Here is a 24,256-nt window from a genome sequence, read left to right as displayed (position 1 = left end):
TCTTCATGGGTTCAAAGAGTAGGAGTCAGAGAAGTTCCGTGGATTCGGAATACTTATCCTCTTTAGGATTGTGCCGGACCTTACATCCTTCCATGCGTCACATCACTAACCCACTCTTATGAGTCAATGTCGAAATAAAATGCATGATTGTATAATCCTAACCACCAATTCATGGACACTTGTCTCATGAAACAAGAATATCATTGGATATTTTTAATTTCAGCCGTCTAACAAATACCAATCCAATCCACAAGTTGTGTGATCGAGTAATTTTGGTTGATGACACATCCATATACACTGGATCACATAACTAGGCTGAGTTCAATTAGAATTATTTATATGGCACATGTATAATTTCTTAACTCCAGCGTATCATTCATCAAAGCTTGGCCAGAGTATGAAAGTCTTTCTCACTGTGAAACGTGATATCCAGATCTGCAGACGGTCATGACGGATGCCATATTGTATGTGAAACGGGTCCCAGATGAAATCATGTCCTTTCATATGTCAAGTGAGCTACACCATGGAGAACCGTTGAGATGGGGAGTCCCACCGTTAAAATCGTCGAAATTGTTTGTGGAGTCCACTGTGGTGCGTACATGGGATCCAATCTACTCATCTGATGAGTAGAGTCAGGTTGAAAATATGTCCTAAAAATCAGGTCATTCCTCAATTGGGCCACAACATGTGAATTTAGAGGCCTAGGTATGCTTTCACAGAAGTACCTACAGTGTGGCTCATCTAAATATTGGATTAGACTGATTTTTAAGATCTATGGTGAAATTATGGCAGATCACCTGATGGACGGTTAGATCCGACGAATGGTCATTTCATTTAGGGCTAAGTCGAAGCAAGTTACGTACTTCCATGCCTACCCAAGTCAGGGGTGCACTACTTTTATTTTCTTTTACTTCCATGCCTACCCGAGTCATTTTCTAAAAAATCATGCAATCTTCACAGGATGTCTTTTTTAGTAGGGTCTCGTCCTCGATTCGAGGATATGTGCAATTTCTTGGGCTTTTCATCTTGTATGAGTGGGCCCATAGTTCAGTGATCCAGACCATTGGTTTGTTGGGTCCACCATAGATGGATGATTAATAAAAAAAAAATCATGAACTGAAGATTACGTGTGCACATAATGAGTAAACTAAAGAGTTTTGATCCAATGTGCTTGCATGGTGGGACCTTCCCATAAAAAAATGGCGCTTGCAAGTAATGTTGTCACGTGTGATAAGGACTGTAATGTTGTAGAGTCATCTCCCCATGGTACACATGGCAGATCATCCGAGCCATCCGTTCAGCTTCCTTAAAAGCAACGGTGGAGATTTAAAACTTATCAATAGAAAGAAGCATCTAATTCTTTCTAAAATTCTCTCTATTATATTGTATTTATATAGCACTAATTCAATCCAGTCCATGTAGAGTGAAATAAAAAATAAAAAATCATGGTTAGGATTGTTTAATATATTCGACTTTTGAAAGGTGCATATAAAACATGGTGGACCCCACAGAGTTTGGGTATTTTATGCTGTTTTGGGGCGTTATTCTCTTTTTTAAATGCCGGAGTATCAAGACTGCCAGAGTACCTCTTAACAGAGGAATGGTTGTCATCGTCACTTTAATAGAGAATAGACCCAGATTGGGTACTATCCGTGCCTGTCCCAGCTCGGCACAAGCTGGGCCTCTGAGGGGCTCAATTTGATGGGTAGGTTTAATCCACACCGTCCATCCATTTTGCCATATCATTTTACAATACGCAGTCATAAATGAGGTAGATCTAAGGCTCAAGTGAACCACACTACTGGAAACAATGGTGATAATAATGGCCACCGTTGAAACCTTGATATGGCCCACTATAATGTTTATTTGCTATCCAATCTGTTCATAAGCTTACACAAAACTCATCAGTCGGCATGTCCCTTTATTAGGGTGTGGTTAATGTGATGAAGGAGTTCGGTGGAATATACACGACATGGTGGCCGGCCCCCACATTCCAGATTAAGTTACATGCATGCCTTGATTTACAGTGGCTGTCGTCATAAGACTGCCAGCGAATCAAGTTACTCTCGCTGCCGGATTCCTCGTATGACCCTTCCATATCTGATATCTCTTTCAGCTTTAAAAGTCAAAAAGAGATTCTTGAATCCAAATGAAACAAGATTCTCCACCAACACGGCTTTTGTTGTAAGCAAGCTCTTCTCATCTCTTCTGCGACCCATCAACTGTTTCTCAGTCTTCATTTTCTCTCCTCTTCATGAAATTTCATGTTCTGTTTGTTTGAATATTGATTTCTGTATGTTTTTTCTTTTCTTTTTCTACATCTCTTGTATAGAAGCTTTCTTTCTGTCTTTCTTTCTTTTTTCTGTTGTTTGGTTTTAGTGGAGAAGGAGATTGGATTTTTGAATTGGGTGTTGAAAGATTTCTGATTTTCTTTCTTTTGAAGGGTTGAGATGTGGTATTCTTGCACATTTCCCTATATTCCCTGTTCGGAATTTTGTTTGTAGATGTGGGACCCATGGTAGGTCTATCCAAGCCATTGATCTGACGGTCCATCATGGGTGGATGATTCGCAGAGTGCCATCTCGATTGGCCAGCTCTACTAAACTTCCCGTTCTTGGCGTAAAAAATACATGGTTAGAAAGAAATACTCCGGCAAACGACATTCAGTGCAGGAAAGGCCGAAGGTTTAATGGCTAGGATCTTCCAATTTGGGAGATTTTGGGGGAATCGTCTATCCATGATGGGGACCTGCAGATCAATAGTTTGGATAGACCGTCCATGGGCTCCATATGTACAAACTAAGTTTCGAATCGGAAATTTCCCTGTTCGGAAAGCCTCTTATTATTATTAGGCTGGGTTATTATATTATCCTTACAGGAAATTTGGAATGGGATGGTGTTTTTTGCTCCGGCGAGCAATGGTACAGGTGGGTCCCACGTTTTGGAGATCCTGAGTGTACGTCTTGTGGGGCCCATTATGGATGGGAGACGCCCAAAATGACTTCACCATTGGAAGATCTTGGATATTCAATCGGTGAACTGAAAATGGACACTTTGCGATGGCCCGCAATCAATTGTAGAAAATCCACAACTTGTAGGACCAGGATTTTCCGATGGAAATGAATTTTGGGTGGTGTGGCCCGCGCATCATGGGCCCTACCTGTGGACAGTTCTGATGATGGAAATGTGGGAGCCACCATGATTTCTAGTCCAGGAAATAACATTGTTTTTCTTAGCTGAACATGTTTCCCAAATAGATTTAGATATCATGGCTTCATTATGTCCTGTCATTCTATGGAATTTCTTCACTGCCTAGATGAACTCATTGTCACTGCTCAAAGAAACAGCGTGTAAATGTAGAGGAATGGAGGGTCTGCAGTTATGATAGTTTGGAGTTGATATCTTTTAAGGACAAAATTCAGTTGGTTTTTTCTTTTCTTTTCTTTTCTTTTTTTTTTTTTTTCTGTTTAATTTAATTTAATTTTTTATTTTTGGAAAATGGTTGTTATGTCATAGGTGTATGGATTAATTATAAAAAGCTTTATGCATAAATTTTAGAAATTTTGTTATACCGTCTGCTTTTTTTGTCAAACATGCATAATCAAGGCTTGAGGAAGTGTTTTAATTCATTTCCAATAGAAAGAGTGCTACTTTGAAAGATCACGTGAGATTCTAGTAGTCATGCTGCTGTTTTTTTTTTTTTTTTTTTTTTTAAAAGGTGTTATTGTTGGGAAGTGGCCATGTCTTCCTACAATGAAAATGGGCTTGCTACCAGACACGAGGTTTGTCACTTAAAATTTGTAGTCAGTTTATACAGAGGGCAAAATGGATATTGTCATGCTGTTGATGAATTGAGAATCATTTGAATAAATCACTAACATTGAGATTCCATGATTTCCAGGGAAAGTATACCGCAATTGTTGTATGTTGGCTTTTAGGAAATGGGTGCCTTTTTCCATGGAACAGCATATTGACAATCGAAGATTACCATGCTGAATTGTTCCCAGTATGTAGTCATTTCCTTTCTTGCAGAATTGCTTATACTGTTCTTTTCCGTGTTTTCTATGTGATGCCCTTTTGGCTAAATGATACATGAATCATTAAGATGTAGTAGTGCAAATTGCTCCTTTTACTTGTTTACATCATGGTAACATTCCTTTTATATGCTTATGACACCCTTATTTGCATTATGGATTTTTTTTTTTTGCTTCTTTCCATCATCTTAGATGGTATCTTGATTTGGGGGGTGACCATTTTCATCAATGTAGCCATATTAACACAAATTGTACTTTTTTTTTTACACCCACACACACCACATGGGCACTCGAACCTCTCAGTGTTGAAACTCACGTCTACCACTGAGGCATGAGTAGGGACCCAATACAAATTGTACTTTAGGATAGTAGAGGATTTGTACACTGAATTTGATGATGCCTGGTGTTTGTTTCCTTTCGTAGAAGTATCACCCTGCTAGAGTACTTACTCTTGTGTATCAACCATTTGCACTTGGAACAATTGCGGTACTAGCATACAATGAGGCGAAGATTAATACCAGGTGGCGCCATTTAACTGGATATGTTCTTTTCTTCATCAGTTCGCTGTTAGTTCTTGTTGTAAGTAATTTTTTCTTAATCTCCGCCTCCGTTTGATACATCATTTGCATTTTCTTTAACTTTACCAGCAGTGTCTGATTACTTCTGTTTGACTTTTCAAATGGGCAGTGCTATGGCTGCTTGTGATTGTAGTAATTCGAATCCTGCTTTCCCCAGATTTGCTGATGTGGCATGTGTGTTAAGGTCGAGCAATCAGGTGGCCCCGATTCTGCTTGAAATTGGTCCAGTCTCAACAGGCATGTATGTGGAATTGGACTGTTGCTCAATTTCTTTTAGCCGTCCATTTTCTTGACACACGTGATTCCCTTGATTACTGGACTGCCCTATCTTTTGGCCACAGTACATGATCAGCCGGTCCAACTAAATGAATGACCTGGATCCTGTGCCCACCTGCCATGTTGGCACATCTGCTTAGAGTCAAATTTGATGGCTACCCTTGCAAGTAGCACTATATCATCACTTCAATGACATCCTCATTCCGTATATTCTTTTGCCATTTATAGTTGGATTTGGCAACATCTGTAAAAGGAGGGATCGGAACCTATATTGGTTTATGTGTCCTTAGTGGAGCTTTTGGAGTTGCAGAAGCTCATGTGCAAGGGGGAATGGTTGGCGATCTGTCCTTCATGACTCCGGAACTCATCCAAGTACAATATTAGCCTTTACACATTCTTTGGTGTGCTCTTCACTTTTCTTTTCTTTTTTTTCTCTCTTTTCAATTAATTAGATTGTTTTCACAACCTGTACGAATTTGCTTGTCCTTGTGGAACTACAGTCATTTTTGGCTGGTTTGGCTGCTTCTGGGGCTCTAACATCTGCTTTGAGGTTAATTACAAAGGCGGCATTCGAAAGTTCCAAAGACGGTCTTCGGAAAGGAGCTAGTATGTAACATGCCTTATATCCAAGATGTTGTTTCTCCGAAGATATATTTAGTAATATAAGTTTGTGTTATATATTTTAGTAGGTCATAATATGATTAAGCTTGATGGACTGTGCTGTGTCTGTGGGCTGCATCTCACCTCCATGTTCCCCCTTTAGAAGGGTGTTTTGGTCCATACATGATCAGAAAGCCTTGCGATGAGCTCTTGGTTTATATTCTAAATGCATTTTGGTCAATACAAGACGAGAAAGCCTTCCAATGCGCCCTTCATTTATATGCTTGTATCAAAATAAATTAGAGAACTTGTGTTACACCACTTCTGCCATGCTGTGACACTTAGGATTTGTTTTAGTGTGGATTTAATTCCTGTGGAATCAAGTGGATTTTGCAACCTGTGGAATTGAGTGGTTTTTGCAAATCGGCTTTGAGGTGGGAATGCAAAAAGGGTTCTTTTGGCGATTTTGATTCGTCTGAAATCCAAACCCCTCTATTCCTTGCTACTAAACAACCAAAAAGCAAATACCCACGAAATCCTTCCATTCCATGTTGCCAAACGAGCCCCCAGAAGTACGAGCCCCCAGAAGTAAAGTCTTGAGAGGTTCTGTTGTCATCCCGTTCCACTCATTATTTTTGCTTTCCTGCCCTGCTCTCCTCTGTTTATTTGAAAGATCTGCATTAGCTCATGTTAGTTTTAATTTGTATCTCGAGGCTCAATCGAATCTAATTGCAATTATTTAATTCAATAAAGCCTAAGGGTGCATTTGGATTCATTATCTAATTGAATTGCAATTGCCTGTCAAATAAAGTTGAAATAACCAGATTGTAATTTGCTTCAAATATTCTCATTTAGGGTTGGCTTCAAAATGCTATTATGTCAATCTCAAGTTGGACTCAAGAATAACTCAATTGCAATTTGGAGGCTGCTTGCTTGTTGTGAATACAATGAAACATCATTCATTCTTGTCATTTCCTCTTTATTGAAATGATCAAAACAGGTTAGTCTAACTCTATTTATATTCGAGAAGTAATCCTCCAAATTGCAATCACTATTTGAACTTGAAACACATGGAATTTTGATTTGTGTTTGGTCATGATTATGAATGGAAAGGTGCAGACCCCACCATCCCTACTTCCTCTATAAGAAGGTGCTGGCCCTCACAATCTCTTATGTTACTATGGATAATAACATGCTACCTCATAGTATTTTATGGCTGTTGATATTTTTTTACTATCAACCCTTCAGTAGAGGCTTTTCATTCAGATATTTATTGCTACTTGAGCAGACATACATGGGCACGCGTATTGTGAATATAATTAATATTCTGAGCCCTTGTACACACTGCCCGTGCCAACGTGGTGCTCGTGTGTGATATCCAAGCCTTCCATTGGGTGGATTCCTATGTACTTGCTTTAGCCCAAGAATTATGCCTGTCAGCAGGTCCCCAGTATATGAAACAAATGGTAGCTAGAAAAACTTGGCGAAGTTTATTTTATAAGCTAGTTTCTTCCATACATTGACCTACCTGATAAATGGACCAACTTATTTTTGGGTGAGACATCTAAAATGGTGGGCACATCTGATGGACAGCTCAGATTTTCTGCATCCATTTGCCAGCTTGGGACACATGGAAGCATACAGATGGCTGTGATCTAGTTGCGGAATTTGCAAATTCTTATAAGGCTTGCCATCATGGCATATGGCGTGATTTGTACATCTTCTTTGCTTTACAAGGGGTTTTGAAATTTGAAGACTTTGTGAAAGATTCCCTGTTAACCATTCCTTATAATCTCCTCTTGCAGTGTTGTTCTTAGCAATCTCAGCATGCTTTGAGCTACTATGTGTTCTCCTTTATGCATACATCTTTCCCAAACTGCCAATTGTGAAATACTATCGCTCAAAAGCAGCTTCCGAAGGATCTGCAACTGTTTCGGCTGACCTTGCTGCCGGTGGAATCCAAATGCAGCTTAATTCAAGAGTACATTCTTTTCATCCACAATCTGTTGCATTTGAAATCCAAGATGCATGAGTTTCTAATCAGATATTGATTTATTGTAGGTAGAAGAAGATCCGAAACAACTTGAACGCCTAAGTAATAGACAGCTGCTGTCACAAAACATTGATTATGCAGCTGATATGTTTCTGATATATGTGCTGACACTATCAATTTTTCCCGGGTTTTTATCTGAGGATACTGGCAACCACAACCTGGGTACTTGGTAAATGATAGCATTTAACTCAAAACTTTCTTATGTGTTTTTTTTCCCTAGAAATTTGTGTTTTTGAGCGCACAGAGTTCCTTTATTTATTTATTTTTGTGTGACAGTAGATAGATGCTGATCCATTTGTGATAACGTACGTGACTTGGATATAGAAGTGTTGTAGATCTAAGTGACTGCCTTGACCAACAAATCTTAGGGTATGAGGACACAGCTGTAGGTAATATATATGCTTAACAGATTAGTTTATTTTAATAAAATTTATTTCATACGTCCAAGCTATTTAGGTAGGCTTTCCGAATCCTGTTTCACCAATCATTCTTAATTTCCTATTGAAGGTCCTATTCTTGGTAGGTAAACAGGCAATATGTTTTCGAGTATGTTTTTGTAATTTTAATTATTTTAAAATACATGTTTGGGTATGGTTGATAAATGTTTGACATTGGAGGAATTATAGGGTCCTATTCATCAGCAACTGTACAGTGCTGCCACGCATGATTCTGTACATATGAGACCATATTTTGGTGATCAAAACCATTGATCTGATGAAAAAAAATAAAAATCTGATGGGAGTTTCCTTGGAGCCTTTCAAGATAATATTGTAACCTATCGATCAATAGCCCAGAAAAAGACAGTTAAGGAGGCTGTCCATAATTCAATGGAAAATGGGTCAATGATCAAAGGGTTGAAATATTCCGATGTGGGAGATTTTTTGAGTGTACCCATCCACAGTGAGCCCTATCATATAAACGGTTTGGATCATGGAAACATTGCTCAGCAAGTATGGAATCCTCACATCGGCAAGCACTATGGTTGCTAATGAGCATGTCCATATAATTCCTCTTGACACGAACCCACACATGTACTTTCATCTCTGACCTGTATAGTCTACTGTCTTTGAAGGATAAAAGTATCGTAAGTTACAGTAGCACTGTTGCGATGCATTCTTGGGTTCAAGTTACTTGACCAATGTTAAGGCATCTGAAAATCTACAAACAACCTTCTCCAGCTTAAGGAAATATTTCGTAAGCTCTCTCAAATACTAGAAATTATCAATCTGAATACTGTGTCAAAGATTAAAAACGTCCTGTATTAAGTATATTTAGAAATATTTCTGTGCTTAATCCATGGGGGGTGTCTTAACATTAGTTCATGGACACATGTACATGGTTCATCAATCTCTGAGTATTTTCAGCTCGCCACATTCCAAACTCATAGAGATTTTCCCATGATATTAAATTAGGGCCTGTTAGGATTCATCGAAAGCATGGCAAAGGAAATAGTGTTTCCCATGAAACTCACTTTCCATTATTTGTTAAGCCTTCATTTGTGGGAAACACCATTTCCCACTTTCTATCTTTGTTGGAAAATAAATAAATTTATTTTCCCACCTCCACCCCTAAGAAATACATTTTTGCACGGTGGAAGGAAAATGAGTTTCTCAAGGGTTAAAGCTCAAATGCTCTCCTATATATGTTCAGTCGCCTCACATGTGTCACATGTGCCAAATGAGACATTGTCTATCTTTGGTCATTCCCCACACATGCCACTATGACACATGTGCTACCATCCATCTTATCTTGTGCCCTACGTATAAAGAACCCCCAATGTGCTAATGTGCCATGTGTCACCATCCATCCTCTCTTGCACCCCACATGTGCTATTGTGCCACATGTACCAGTACCACCATTCATCTTACTTGTGACCCACATGTCTAAAACACCCCACATGCGCCATTATACCACACATGCCATTGTCCGCCTTCAATCCTCCAAATATACCACATGCCAATGGTGCCAATGTGCACAAGTGTCATCATCTAGCTTTAGTGCCCACATGTCATATGTGCTAATGTGTCTTGTGTCACGTGTGCCACAATATAACTTCAAGCACCTCACATGTACCATGCATGCCACAATTTAGCTTAAAGTGCCTACGTATACCGTGTATGCCACATGTGCCACTGTTCATCTCTAAGTATCCCACATGTGCCACACGTGCTAATCTAGCACATGCTACTGACTACTAAAATTATTTTTTTCAAGAAAATTTTTTGTCTTGCTAAATAACAATTCTGAAAATAGATTCTAAATTTCAATGAAAATCTTGTTGAAAAACAAACAAAGAAAACAATATTTCCTTTCCCACAGTTTCCTGGAAATAGGGTTTCCCAAGAAACACTATTTCCTTTCTCATGCTTTTCATGAATCCAAACAGGCCCTTACCAGATATGAATATGATACTTGTACCATGGAGTCATATCTATGCTTACCTTATCAGCCCCTGTAATTTTATCACCATCTGTATTATGGGCATAATGATATTAAGTAGTGATATTTACATTAGGATCTCATAAATCAGTGCTCTTGGAGTATAAAATGTAATCATGATTAGTCATGGGTCTTATGTCTAGTTTCATGTTGTCTTTCAGGTATGTGCTTGTTTTGATAGCAATGTATAATGTTTGGGATCTTATCGGGAGATATATTCCCCTTATAGAATGCATGAAGATCGCCTCACGCAGAGGCCTCATGCTGGCGATTCTCTCTCGTTTCCTACTCATCCCGGCATTTTACTTCACCGGCAAATACGGAGACCAAGGATGGATGATCATGCTGACATCATTCTTAGGATTAAGCAACGGTTACTTGTCTGTCTGTGTTTTAACTGCAGCACCCAAGGGTTACAAGGTTTGTTAATTCTGTGCTGGTTGTTCGATATGATGTCCTGTTTCATGCTTGTTTTGAGAAGTGCCACTGACCACAATATCTGCACCATACAAATGGCAAATGCATACGAAGTTCAGAACTGTTGATTTGTTGGAGCACCCAGATGGACTATTCCCCAAAAGCCAAGGCCTTCGGACCATGGTAGCCATCAATTCAGGCAGCTTCAAATGGATGATTCATCTGAAAATGGTTAGCATATTCTGATCCCCGATTTTTTGGTCTATGGACCATTCATATGGTAGTTTTCCAGTTCAACGGTCCATTTGCCATGGCATGTGAGGTGCATGTGAGGTGTGCTTCCACAAAACTTCCATGAAGCATGCATAATAGAAGCATTACATTGCTATTTCTTCTATTATTATTACCACGAACTTAGGAAAAATTGGGAATAGGCTCTTATGTGGGATGTGTGGGTTTTGGTTTTCCAGGGACCTGAGCAGAATGCATTGGGAAACTTGCTTGTATTATTCCTTCTGGCAGGTATATTTGCAGGGGTTACACTTGATTGGCTGTGGCTCATAGGCAAAGGGTGGTGAGATTCTGTTGTACTGTGGATTTTTCCCAAAATCTTTTTGGAACTGCTACTTTGTACATAGAAAAATGTCATTTTCAATTGATTGTTATGCCAATAAAGATTTTAAACTGCATGGATTTGTTATTCTCAGAATTGATCATGTCACTAGAATAAAATAGAAGCATTAAGTAGCTGCAAGTTTTGTCAAGAAATCCTTTTGCCCACATGTGGCCATTGTTCCTCTCTAAGTGATTCTTAGCAAACGTTCCCAAGAAATGCTCCGTTGCTCTCAGAGAACTATTACTTAATTGTGCTCCCTAGTTTCATTTAGTTTCTTTGGGGCACTTGGGCTGTCCAATCCATTGATCTAGACTGTTTATTAGGTCCAATGCATATTTCATGGGCAACCATGCAAGCATCACCCCAAGATGAGAAATTTTAACCATTTGATCAATCGCTTTAATATAGATAGCCCAGATCATTTGGGGACTTAATTGATAGTTCAGTCCAGAGATGATTCTTCCATAGAGGGGTTTTAAGTGATGAGAATTTCTATTTAAGGAAATCTTATATACTGAATGTATGTTTAGAAAGTAATGACAATATCCTTCATGTAAATTCCACTCTTTTTTTTTTCTTCCTTTTGTTGGGATGAACCAGGCCCGTGCAGTAGTGCAACGCACATGTGATGACCCCAGCAGCAAGCACAGCTGTGGTGGGTCATCCTCCACAAGAAATTAAAATTAGTATAATGTGGGTTGGGCCATATCCCAGAAGAAATTAATTTAATATCATGTGGCTGGGTGGACGGGATGATAATAAACAGGTCACTCATTCAAAAGTCACTGTTGTAATATGAAGTATTAGTATTTTTAACGTTCTTCCCCATTTGAAAATTTAAGAGTGATAATAAAGTATCTTGTATTAAAACAAAAAACATGAATGGGAAAAACTTTGATACTCTGGCAGGGTGTGATGGATGGTATGCAGGCACTTAGAAATTGTACATGTTACATATTTCTAACTAAAATAAAACCTTTCAAATAGCGAGCCTGGATATGGACAGTTTATAAAATGACAATTATACTGTAGTGATGCCCTAACTAGTTGATTAGTTGATATCTAATGGACAGTCAGCATGAAAATAATCAACAGTTTGTATTCCACAAGCAAACTTTCATAGAGATTAATTTCATCTACCTGTGCATGTGTTTTTGTGTGGTCTGCTTTTTCTTTCAAGTCGAGCATGTTTGAAGTGAAGTGATGGACCTTTAACTTTCTAAGATACTTGAAGTAAGATAGAGCTAACAGATGAAGTAAGCCAAGGTTCTCAAGCTCCCTAGACAACTATAAGAACACCCAAATGTATCATAGAATTTACAATGACAAGCATACAGTGGGTTAAACCTGTTGTAGACTCCTAGTTCATCACCATCTTCTTCTTCTTCTTTCTATTCCAGCATATGTAAATCATCTGCCCTCTCTGCTGCTGCTTCTTCTTCCTATCCTTGTTATTCTTCTCCGTAATCATATTTCAAAATCAGGGTAGTCTTATTCTTCTTCTAGCATATCCAAATCATTACCCTTTAAGCTTGTCGCACTCGTCATCACCCTCTTCTTTGCTGGTACCTTCTTTTTCTTCCCTTCTCTCTCCAGAGACTTCCCGATCTTTAGCTTTTATTTCTTCTGCGAGAAATAAACCTTTTGAACCTCTTTTGTAGAAGTTGTCATCAGCCAAAGATAAAGGAATCTCAGACCTCGTTCCAGACGTAAAGAAGGAACATCTTCCAAACATAAGGCGTCGCTACTCACTGAAATGGAATGGCAAAATGGTGTAGCTGAGAATTTTGCTGCATTAACTGGAAAGACCGATGACTTGTTTGATTCTCTCCAACTGACACCATCAGGAAACTGCACAAAGGAAGCAGCTCTTTTTGAAGAAATCAGGAACAAGATGAGTAAAATGGCGAGAAAGTCCATGTCTTTCGAAAGTAGAATGCCTCCCACTTTCGGGCACTTGTCAACTAAGTTGCCTACTCATCCTTCTATTGGTTTGGTAAAGGAGGAAGTCATCCAGAAAGACCCCAAATGGGAAATTCTCGAGTTGCAGCTAGAGGCTAGGATTTTAGCAAGTGCTGTGCTGCCATGAAAGTTCTCCAGGTAAGTTGCAGAAGACTGCTTGGAGAAGCTATCGGCAAGAAGTCTTATATCAAACCCATCTGCAGCAAACACAACAGTACCATCCGCCAATGCCATGATGTTAATTTCCACCACGAGAAATACCATTTTATTTAACCTAAAGTTATTCTTTTGTTAACAGGGACCTGATGCAGTCTATTTATGGAGCAGGTAGAGCGCAAAGCACTTGGGATTAAAAAATTAATTAAGATGGGAGGCACTAAAGGCATTATGTAAAATTACACAAAATCTTTATTTTTGTCTGGGTCCTTACTCATGCTTCAATGGTAGATTCACAATAGTTTTAACAAGAGGTCATGGGTTTGAGTACTCATCTTGGTGAAATCACATTGTGGTGTATGTGTGGAGTACTTGTGTAAAAAAAGAAAAAGGAAAAAAAAAATAATCTATGCTCGTCCCTCGTGAGTCTACTGAATTTTGTATATTCCTTCTATAATTGTAAGTCAACACCTGATGAGCAGATTTGATGAAATATAGACACCATGGTGATGGTACATACAAACCCAAGGTTGGGGTACTATTCCCATTTTTAGCCTCTTGGCATGGCCATGCATTGGATTTGGCTCTTTTTGGCCCCAAGGCTTAAGCATTGAGTGCACGTAATGGACAGAGTAGATTTCATATATATGTACCAGAACGTGGCCCCGAATAGAGGCGTTTTAAGAGTGCTAATTAAAACAAGTGTTTCAGAGGATTTTTTTCGTTTACAGGGAGCATATCTTACTGCCTCTAAGAGGCGTCGGAATCCTCTGAGCAGTGAAAAAACCATGACATGCATAGTCTGTAAGAACTCTATTTAGTGGGCCTCACTGATCAACAGTCTGGATTGTTACACAGTTGGACTGGATGATCGAGTAGACCAGTGGGCCCCACTTCAGGTGATGCGCTGCACAGTCTATCTGCGCAGCTCTGCATACTAGGGCTGGAATGCTATAGCTGTCTTACGCAGACAGCAGTTTGAGTTGAACTAGGATGCTACAAAGTGAAGCATGGGAGAGAGAGTTGTGATGGGTTTCAAACTCCCTCTCCACAGACTCTATAAAAGAGAGCTGGGTCCCCAATCCTACACCACAGCAGAAATTCGAGTCTCATCTACTGATTTGCAGAAAGGGTGTGAAGGAGAGGAAGATCCTAAGTTCTATAGGTATTCTGGTATTCTTATCCGGCTTCCATGGCGGCGTCACAGCTAGGTAAGCTATCCGACCCCTGATCGCCATGTCCCATGCACAGACAGATCCGTGGGCCTATTCCGCATATAGATAAGATTCCACATTTGGTATCAGAGCGATCTGTGCATAGGTATGGATGATCACATTCATCTATATCTGATCATATCAGGGATTTTTCGAATTCCTGAAACAGTTGTGATCAGGGATTTCCGAGTCCCTGAATCCAGAAATATTAAGGCCAGGGATTTGAATTTCGAAAACCCTAAAGACAAATAAAGCAATTAGGAAATTCAATTTCCACATCCAGAATTAGGGATTTAGAATTTGAATCCCCAAATTCAGAGATCAATTGGGTTGTTCAATTTGGAACCCCCAAATTTTGAAATTAGGGATTTTAATCCCAAATACAGCGATTAGGGATTTCGAATCCCATATCCCAAATTGGGAATTTCAGATTCCCATCCCCAAAATCCAGAGTAGATTAGGGATTTCGATTTCAAATCCCCAAATTAAAATATTAGGGGATTCAATTTCCAATCCCTAAAATCAGAATTTCAGATCAGGGATTTGGATTCGAAACCCTAAATTCAGAGTTTCAGATCACAAATTTTGGATTTGAAATCCTAAATACAGAAACCCATATTAGGAATTTTTGAAAATTCCTAAATCCAGTTTTTCAGATTGGGGATTTCCGATTCCCGCATCAGAAATTAGGGATTTCAATTCCATAATCCCAGATTCAGAATATATTAGGGATTTGATCCCATCGGACCTCATCTCTTACCTTGACCTGATGGATCGGCGGCCATTGACGAATGGCGTCACAGCTAGACGAAGGTGATGGCTCATCACCATCTTTCTCCCTCTTTCCGAAGCCATTACCAGCGTCTCGAGCTTTCATGACCACCAATGGCAGTCGCGGCCACCGCTGTTTCCAACACCGTTTACAGTGCCATGTTGCTGTGACTGCAAGAAATCCTGAAAAAGGAGAGGAGCTTGATCTCTCCTTGTCGCGTCGGACGGACTTGCTGATCGTCTCTCTCGTTCTTCCTCCCTCTCTCTCTCTCTCTCTCTCTCTCTCTCTCTCTCTCTCTCGGTGAGAAAATTTCGGAGATGGCCTCGAGAAGAGTCTAGGGCGCTGTTGAGATTATAATAGTCGGGTCTGCAATATAGGACCCGAACTGGAGCTTTCTGGTTACGGACTATTGATTGATGGGCCCTGATATCGTTCTAGGCCCATTAATCCTAGTGTCTGGTTCACACAGCAACATTAAGTTTTATTTTGGTATGAACCATCTACGTGTTCAATCACGAGCATTTAGCCTGTCACATTCAAGAAGTTATGAGCTGTCTATTTTGATATGGGCTGTCTAATTTCCATCTATAATTAGACTTTGAGTTGATCTGTTCAACTAATGAACAACCATACATGAATCTGCCCATCAGGATATATAGTCCATCTATCATTTGAATGACAGTAGCATGATTTAGTTTCGCTCATTTGAACTAGTACAGATCAAATAATAGCTTTGATTCGGCCATATAGTTAGGCCCATCACCCATCTTTAAGTATTGATATGGACCGTTGGAATATAAGATGTGAAACTTATTTCACTTTAAGGATTTTTAAAAGGTCAAAATCAACTAACTTATGGACCGCATCAGACTATTAAGATATAATTCATGGAGAGGCAGGATTATGATCGCAATCTTGAGTCTGTCTTTGTAGTGTTGGATTCGGTTGTGTTAGCCACCATAGTGACCTCAATCGATGAAAACTTTACAAGTACAGACTTGTAACATTGGATTAGAATGATTGCATACAGTTGCATTCACGTCTTCATGCATGCAGTAACGAAAACACAGATGATTACCGTTTGGCAAACGCGTGAACGGGTGAAACCTATTTCACTTTAAGGATTTTCAAAAGGTCAAAATCAACTAACTTATGGACCGCATCAGACTATTAAGATATAATTCATGGAGAGGCAGGATTATGATCGCAATCTTGAGTCTGTCTTTGTAGTGTTGGATTCGGTTGTGTTAGCCACCATAGTGACCTCAATCGATGAAAACTTTACAAGTACAGACTTGTAACATTGGATTAGAATGATTGCATACAGTTGCATTCACGTCTTCATGCATGCAGTAACGAAAACACAGATGATTACCGTTTGGCAAACGCGTGAACGGGTGAAGTAAATGGTGCTGGCAATGTAAAACTGAAAGACTCATCTCACCCACAGGTGTTGAGTGTCTCAGATTTACATCACTGACATCACTTAGCTTCATGTTCGGGAGGATCACTAACATGTTATTATTTCCTCCCACGGGAGGAATGATGATGATGTATGTGATTCTCACTAGGATGTGATGGTTGGGCCCATTTTCATCCTGGATGATTCGATTGATGCCTCCCTTAGCAAGAATTGATTAACTTTGCCTGATATTTGTTTACATTCACAACATTACCTTTGTGAAACTATGAACTAATGTGAGTATATGTGTATCTCTTATATTTCAGTCTCAATTCCAACTAATACGCATCAAGTCCCTCCCTTAAATGGGTCTAATTATACTCAATGGAAGAACGCCATTGAAGTTGTACTGGGCTGTCTTCAATTAGATCTTGCCCTGATAACACCAGAACCGCCAAAGCCATCTGATAATGCTACAGAAGCTGAATATAATAGATGGGTTGCATGGTTTAGATAAAATGATACATGCTTGAAAGTCATTAAATATTCAATTTCTGAATCGATGAAGGGTGCCATGCCTGAAACAGATAAGGCTAAAGTTTTCCTAACTGAAATGGAAAAACGATTCAAGAAATCTGATAAATCTGAAGTAGGCATTCTTCTGAATAAATTGACTCGCTCGTCCTACGATGGAAAAGGCAACATCCGTGAATACATTGTAGAGCAGATCGAAGTTGTTTCTAAGATCTGTGCTCTAGGGCTTATTCTCACTGATGATCAACTGGTTCATTTGATCATGAACAACCTACCTCCCCAATTCGGCACGTTCCTGGTAAATTATAACACTCTGAAGGACATGTGGACATTGGATGAACTCATCACTCAGTGCGTCCAAGAAGAAGACAGGATCAGACAGATGATAAAGGTTCAAAATGTTAATATGGTGACTTCAGGACAAGGGCATGGGCAAGGGAATAAAGGTAGAAAGAAGAGGAAACAAGGTTCTAATAATGGATTCTCTGGTCCTCCATCTGGAAACCATGAGAATCAATCTGGAAATGGATCTAAACGTAAACGGGTAAAAGGCAAGCCGTGCTACTTTTGTAAAAAGACGGGTCATCTAAAGAAAGACTGCGAAGGTTTTAAGGATTGGCTCATAAAGAAAGGTAATCATTCTGTTCTTGTCTGTTTTGAATCTAATCTGATCGATGTGTCAGTAGATTCCTGGTGGATAGATTCAGGAACTACTATTCACATATGCACTTCTATGCAGGAATTACTACAGGCTAGGCCACCAACTGATGCGGAGCTCTCAGTATACGTAGGCAATGGTGTCAAAGTTGACGTGGAGACAATAGGAGTCTATAGGCTTAAGTTGAAGTCTAGTCATTTTTTAAATTTAGTTAATACATTCTGTGTGCCGTCTATAAGGCGCAATTTAGTTTCAATTTCCTGTTTGGATAAGTTGGGATATTCGTTCCACTTTGGAAATAAAAGTTTTAGTATTTACTTTAATTCGATTAAAGTTGGAACCGGCTCTTTAGTAAACAACTTATACCAGTTAGACTTGATTGCCTTTCACGTCTATAATATTAATACCTTGCATGGAAATGTAGTGGGATCGAAGCGAAGACTAGACTATGAGAATTCCTCCATGTTGTGGCACAGGCGGCTATGCCATATATCTCGTGAGAGATTAGACAGGTTTGTGCGAGAAGAAATTTTGCATTCTCTAGACTTCTCTGATTATAAAGTATGCATTGATTGCATAAAAGACAAACAGACTAGAACGAGAAAGAAAGGTGCAACCAGGAGTGTAGATCTATTAGAGGTTATACATACAGATATCTGTGGACCATTCCCTATAGCCTCATGGAGTAGCCACAAATATTTCATTACCTTTATAGATGACTACTCTCGCTTTGGGTACCTATACCTTATCAGTGAGAAATCAGATGCCCTTGATGCTTTTAAAATCTATAAAGCCGAGGTTGAAAATCAACTCGATAAGAGAATTAAAGTTGTCAGATCTGACCGTGGTGGTGAATACTATGACAGATATGACGAATCAAGTCGCAATCCAGGGCCATTCGCTAAATACCTACAGGATTGTGGCATTGTTGCTCAGTACACTATGCCTGGTACTTCAGAGCAGAATGGAGTTGCTGAGAGACGTAATCGCACCCTTATGGATATGGTGCGAAGTATGGTCAGCAATTCAACATTATCAGAATCTCTGTGGGGTGATGCGATCAAAATCGCAGTTCATATATTAAACAGAGTTCCCAGCAAAGCAGTAAGCAAAACTCCTTTTGAGTTGTGGAATGGGAGAAAACCAAGTCTCCGATATCTACATGTTTGGGGTTGTTCTGCTGAGGCAAAAATTTATAACCCGCATGAAAAGAAGCTTGATCCTAGAACCATAAGTTGTTTCTTCATTGGATACCCAGAAAGATCAAAAGGCTATCGATTCTATTGTCCTTCCCACTCCATCAGGATTGTTGAGACTGGGAATGCCAGATTCATTGAGGACACTGAATACAGTGGGAGCACAAACATAAGAAATTTTGTATTTGAGGAACAAAGGACTGTGATTCCTGTCATAGTCAATCCATATCACGTGGACATTAATAATGCAGTCGATTCTGCAGTCACTGCAGAGCACCACGTAGAACCTCATATACAAACCACTGATGAGGAAAATCAAGATCAGACCCAACAAGCTGAACCATTAAGAAGATCTGAAAGAGAGAGAAGGCCTGTAAATCGAGACGATTACATCGTATACTTACAGGAACACAACTTTGACATAGGGGTGGAAAAGGATCCTGAATCCTTTACACAAGTCAAATAAAGTGCTGGTCCTTCTCGTTGGTTTAATGCCATGAAAGATGAGTTGAAATCCATGCAGGACAATAAAGTATGGGATCTTGTAGAGTTACCCACTGGAATAAGGCCAATTGGTTGTAAATGGATATTTAAAACCAAACGGGACTCCAAAGGTAATGTCGAACGATATAAAGCCACACTTTTTGCCAAGGGTTTTAATCAACGTAAGGGCATTGACTTTAAGAAAACTTTCTCACCGATATTTAAGAAAGTCTCATTCAGGATCATAATAGTTCTTGTAGCTCATATGGACTTAGAGTTACATCAGATGGATGTAAAGACTGCATTTCTCAATGGGGATTTAAATGAGAATGTGTACATGTTGCAGCCCGAAGGTTTTGTAGCTACTGGCGCAGAACATTTGGTTTGCAAACTTAAGAAGTCCATCTATGGGTTGAAACAGGCATCGCGGCAGTGGTACCTTAAGTTTCATGAAGTAATTTCCTCATATGACTTGTAGAAAACACTGCAGATGAATGCATCTACATTAAAACCAGTGAGAGTAAGTTTGTTATGATGATTTTGTATGTTGATGACATTCTATTGGCTAACAGTGATACCAGGATATTGAGCGACACGAAGAAATTCTTATCTCGAAGGTTTGAAATGAAAGACCTTGGTGAAGCTTCTTACGTCATAGGCATTGGGATTCGCCGTGACAGAACACTAGACTGCTCAGCCTGTCACAGAGGGCCTACATTACTAGGGTACTCGAAAGGTATGACATGCAAAATTGTGCTTCAGGAAAGTCGCCAATTTTGAAGGGTAACAAATTTGGTTTATTTCAGTGTCCAAAGAATAATTTAGAAAAGAATCGAATGAAAGAATTTTCGCACGCATCAATAGTAGAGAGCATCATGTATGCTCAAGTCTGTACACGACCGGACATTGCCTTTATCACTAGAATGTTGGGAAGATATCTATCTAATATAAGAATGCAACATTGGATAACTGCGAAGAAAGTATTACGGTATCTTCAGAGAACGAAAGACTTCGGACTCATATACAGAAGGTCTGATCAGTTAGAGTTGATCGGATATTCAGATGCAGACTTTGCAGCTGCGTCGATACTAAGAAGTCTACTTGAGGATACATCTTCATGATGGTGGGAGGAGCCGTGTCGTGGAAAAGCGTGAAACAATCTACCAGTCTCATCCACTACTGAAGCGGAATTTATTTCATGCAATGAGGCATCTAATCAGGCACTATGGTTACAGAGTTTCTTCTCAGGTTTGCGGGTACTGGAGCATATCCCGAAACCGTTGAGAATATTTTGCGATAATTCGGCTGCTATTTCCTTCTCTAGTAACAACAAACATTCGTCAAGGTCGAGACATATCAACATCAAGTATCTTGTTGTAAAGGAAAGGGTTCAGAATCATCAAGTGTCCGTGGAATTCATCGGCACTAAGCAGATGATTGCAGATCCGCTCACTAAAGGGCTCCCTATCACGCCATTTCAGGAGCATGTAACATCCATGGGAGTCATTGATCCCACAGATGTTTTCAGTTAGTGGGAGTTGAGCGTACTTTGATTTTCACAGACACTTAGAGATCTCGTTTTATACAGTTTGTTTAGATAATTTTGATATAAAGATTTATTTCTGCTTATTTGTATATATGCGCAAATTTTGAATAAGTGAAACTACAGTTGTGTCTCGTTGGAGATATGAAAAAGCTTCAGGACCTCTTAAGGATAGGCACATATTATCACACTAAAGTGTGTAATCCTTATACCACATTTCCTAGTTCGTGGTCTATGTCATTAAGATTAAAAGTATTTGTGATTGCGCTTAGACTCACTTCGCCTAAATTAAATGTTGTGATGACTATCGCGTTTCGATACTGACTGTTTTGATGGACCAGATTGAATAGCATTACTCATATTGTCCAACTGTTTTCATTGGTTAACCATTTAGATATTTTCTTAAAATATCAAAACTTGTTTACAAAATTATTATATATATGACTATCATTGACGTTGCTCATTGAGGCCCAAGTGGGAGAATGTAAGAACTCTATTTAATGGGCCTCACTGATCAACAGTCTGGATTGTTATATAGTTGGACTGGATGATCGAGTAGACCAGTGGGCCCCACTTCAGGTGATGCGCTGCACAGTCTATCTGCACAGCTCTGCGTACTAGGGCTGAAATGTTATATCTGTCTTACGCAGACAGCAGTTTGAGTTGAACTAGGATGCTACAACGTGGAGCATGGGAGAGAGAGTTGTGATGGGTTTCAAACTCCCTCTCCACAGACTCTATAAAAGAGAGCTGGGTCCCCAATCCTACACCACAGCAGAAATTCGAGTCCCATTTACTGATTTGCAGAAAGGGTGTGAAGGAGAGGAAGATCCTAAGTTCTACAGGTATTCTGGTATTCTTATCCGGCTTCCATGGCAGCGTCACAACTAGGTAAGCTATCCGACCCCTGATCGCCATGTCCCATGCACAGACAAATCCGTGGGCCTATTCTGCATATAGATAAGATTCCACATAGTCAGGCTAAGGTGTGAATTTTGCTGACGTGGATGGAACGAACTTCAAATTGATGAATCCACCCTGCTTGTCAGGTTTTTCCTCTAAAGCTCAGCCACATGGCCAAAAACTAACAGATAGGATCCATGACTCAGGTGGGCCACACAGCACAGTAATAATTGGCATGGGACGCCAACCATAGGTTTCTGGGTGGGCCTACCGTGGAGTGTATAATCCATCAACCCCATTCATCAGGTTTGGCTCATGAGGATGAGGGAGAAATGAAAAAGAAAAAAGAAAAAAAAAAAAAGAGGTTTAAATGATAACTTGGATGGTCCACACCCCCTGAACTTAGACATTTTAGTTCCGAGTGGCGTGACCCATCTGATGGGTTTATTTATTTATTTTTATTTTTTATTTTTAGTGTTGTATGTGGTGCTTAAAATAGGTGTTTTAAATGATTCCAAGAGAGGGGAGAGATGCTTTACCCTTTTATTAAAAAGGGTACTTTTGTCATTTAAAATAAAATTTCTTTGTTGACTCTGACTAAACTCGAAACAGTTCACTGTCACTCGGCTGGGGAACGTATCTTCTATTAAAACAAAAAGAGCAGAGGGAGCTAAAATCAAACACATCTTCTGTAGAGTTACTGATGGACTCTTCCACTGAGCTACACAATTTTTTGCTGTTAGATTTATTTTTGTTTTTATTTTTATTTCATAATACCTACATTAATTTAATTATTTTAAATATTCTTTGTAAGTACAAATATTATAGTTATTAAATACCTGCGACTTGACCTAACCATCATGAGCTTCCAGTTAAGCCAAGTTTTCCGGTCTTAAACTATATAAAAAAAAAAGTGCCCTAAAATACTTATTAGGTTTATTTATTTATTTATTTATTTTTATTTTTATAAATAGTTGTATATCATAAATATGTGTTTGAGTGTAATTTTCACTAAAAAATTATTAAATATGATTTTTATGTTTATAAGAGATAAATCTTATTATTTAACTATTGACCTTTTAATATTTTTGTAAAAAAACAACTCTTAAATAAATAATAGAATTATTTTTAGATTATGTGGTTATTCTTTTGCTAAGAACTGCAAGAGGACTTTTCATTTTCTATATTTTGGATTTTAAAAAAAAAAAAAAATTTCTTTTTAGCCATCCATTTGATAACCATCAATTGGATGATTGGGATTTCTTAATCATTCCAATTTTAGAGATATAGTCAAATGCGCAATTTCTCGCTCAATTTGGATGGTCTGGATAGCCATGCATGAGTGCTGTGTGTAAGGCTATAAGTCCCTATCATTTTCAAAATGGTGGTGAATTCCACTTGAAGCCATGTCTTTGACTGTGACGCTTCCGAGTCGACTCGGACTGGGTACTACCCCACACGGGGAACGGATTAACTGTTACCGGGTAACAACTTCGTGGGTGTTACACTAACCGTGTGTCGCCCACCTTGCTGTATTTTTTGCATATCCATTCCGTCCATATGTTTTTCCATATCATTTTAGAGCGTGATCCCAAAAACTAAGAAGATCCAAATCTCATATGGACCATACCATTAAAAAAAAGTAATGAATGACCATTAAAAACTTTTTATAGGCCAAAATGGTTTTGGATCAAGATAATCTTTGTATTTTTCTTCATCCATGTTTTCTTGATATTATCAACGGGTTGGATGGAAAATAAACATTATGAAAACCTTAAGATGGGCCCTTTGGAATTTCTAATGATGAGGAACTTAATCACCCTTGTTTCCTACAGTGTGGTCCACTTGATATTTAGATATGCTTAATTATTTGGACTAAGTTCTAAAATGATCTGTAGAAATATAGGGACGGCATAGATATACAGCTCATCATTAAGGTGGGCTCCACGGTAACTACCCGGAAACAACCACTAAGCTGTTACCCGGTAACACCTTGTCCGCTCTCCAACCCCAGGACCCAGTTACCGGTCGGGCCCCACATAGCGCCTGACGGGGCCGTCCCATCCCGTCCCTAGCAAGGTCCTCGTGGGGGTTGTACCCAATCCGCACCGAAGAAACGACAGATAACTCTCACACGTGTGCCATGCAGCTCGTGTGGACGATTTCCAAATAGGAAAAACTTTGATACTACAGCAACAGGAGTGTGAAGGATGATACGCAGGCACTGTAGAAGTTGCACACATGGCAATAAGTAAGTCGATTAAACCATTCATATTATGGATCCCAAATTAGATGTGTGATGAACCAGAAATTACGGCTGTTCAATTATCTGATCGAAGGATCGGTGGAAATTTATTAGACGGTTAATAACGAAAAAATCCAATGGTCCTCTTTCAACAAAGAAGTGTCCAGCGAATCAGA

The 24,256-nt window shown here is 39.2% G+C and overlaps 1 protein-coding gene across 2 annotated transcripts; it reads left to right on the top strand.

Moving 5' to 3' along the window:
• The first annotated feature begins 2,075 nt into the window (after window positions 1-2,075).
• On the top strand, window positions 2,076-11,085 carry LOC131237009 (equilibrative nucleotide transporter 3-like). 2 transcript variants are annotated; one of them, XM_058234620.1, is made up of 10 exons: window positions 2,076-2,184; window positions 3,718-3,781; window positions 3,901-4,005; window positions 4,457-4,612; window positions 5,116-5,259; window positions 5,388-5,493; window positions 7,293-7,468; window positions 7,549-7,709; window positions 10,141-10,399; window positions 10,867-11,085. In XM_058234620.1, exons 1-10 carry the CDS (start codon window positions 2,150-2,152, stop codon window positions 10,972-10,974), a joined length of 1,314 nt encoding a protein of 437 aa, XP_058090603.1. In that variant the 5' UTR covers window positions 2,076-2,149; the 3' UTR covers window positions 10,975-11,085. The 2 variants fall into 2 exon arrangements, with proteins under 2 accessions (XP_058090603.1, XP_058090611.1); XM_058234628.1 differs by lacking the exon at window positions 2,076-2,184 and adding an exon at window positions 2,275-2,293.
• Window positions 11,086-24,256: the final 13,171 nt, after the last annotated feature.

Source organism: Magnolia sinica, chromosome 1 (assembly GCF_029962835.1).
Source record: "Magnolia sinica isolate HGM2019 chromosome 1, MsV1, whole genome shotgun sequence".
Classification (NCBI taxonomy): domain Eukaryota; kingdom Viridiplantae; phylum Streptophyta; class Magnoliopsida; order Magnoliales; family Magnoliaceae; genus Magnolia; species Magnolia sinica.
This window is presented reverse-complemented; position numbering and strand designations above follow the sequence as displayed.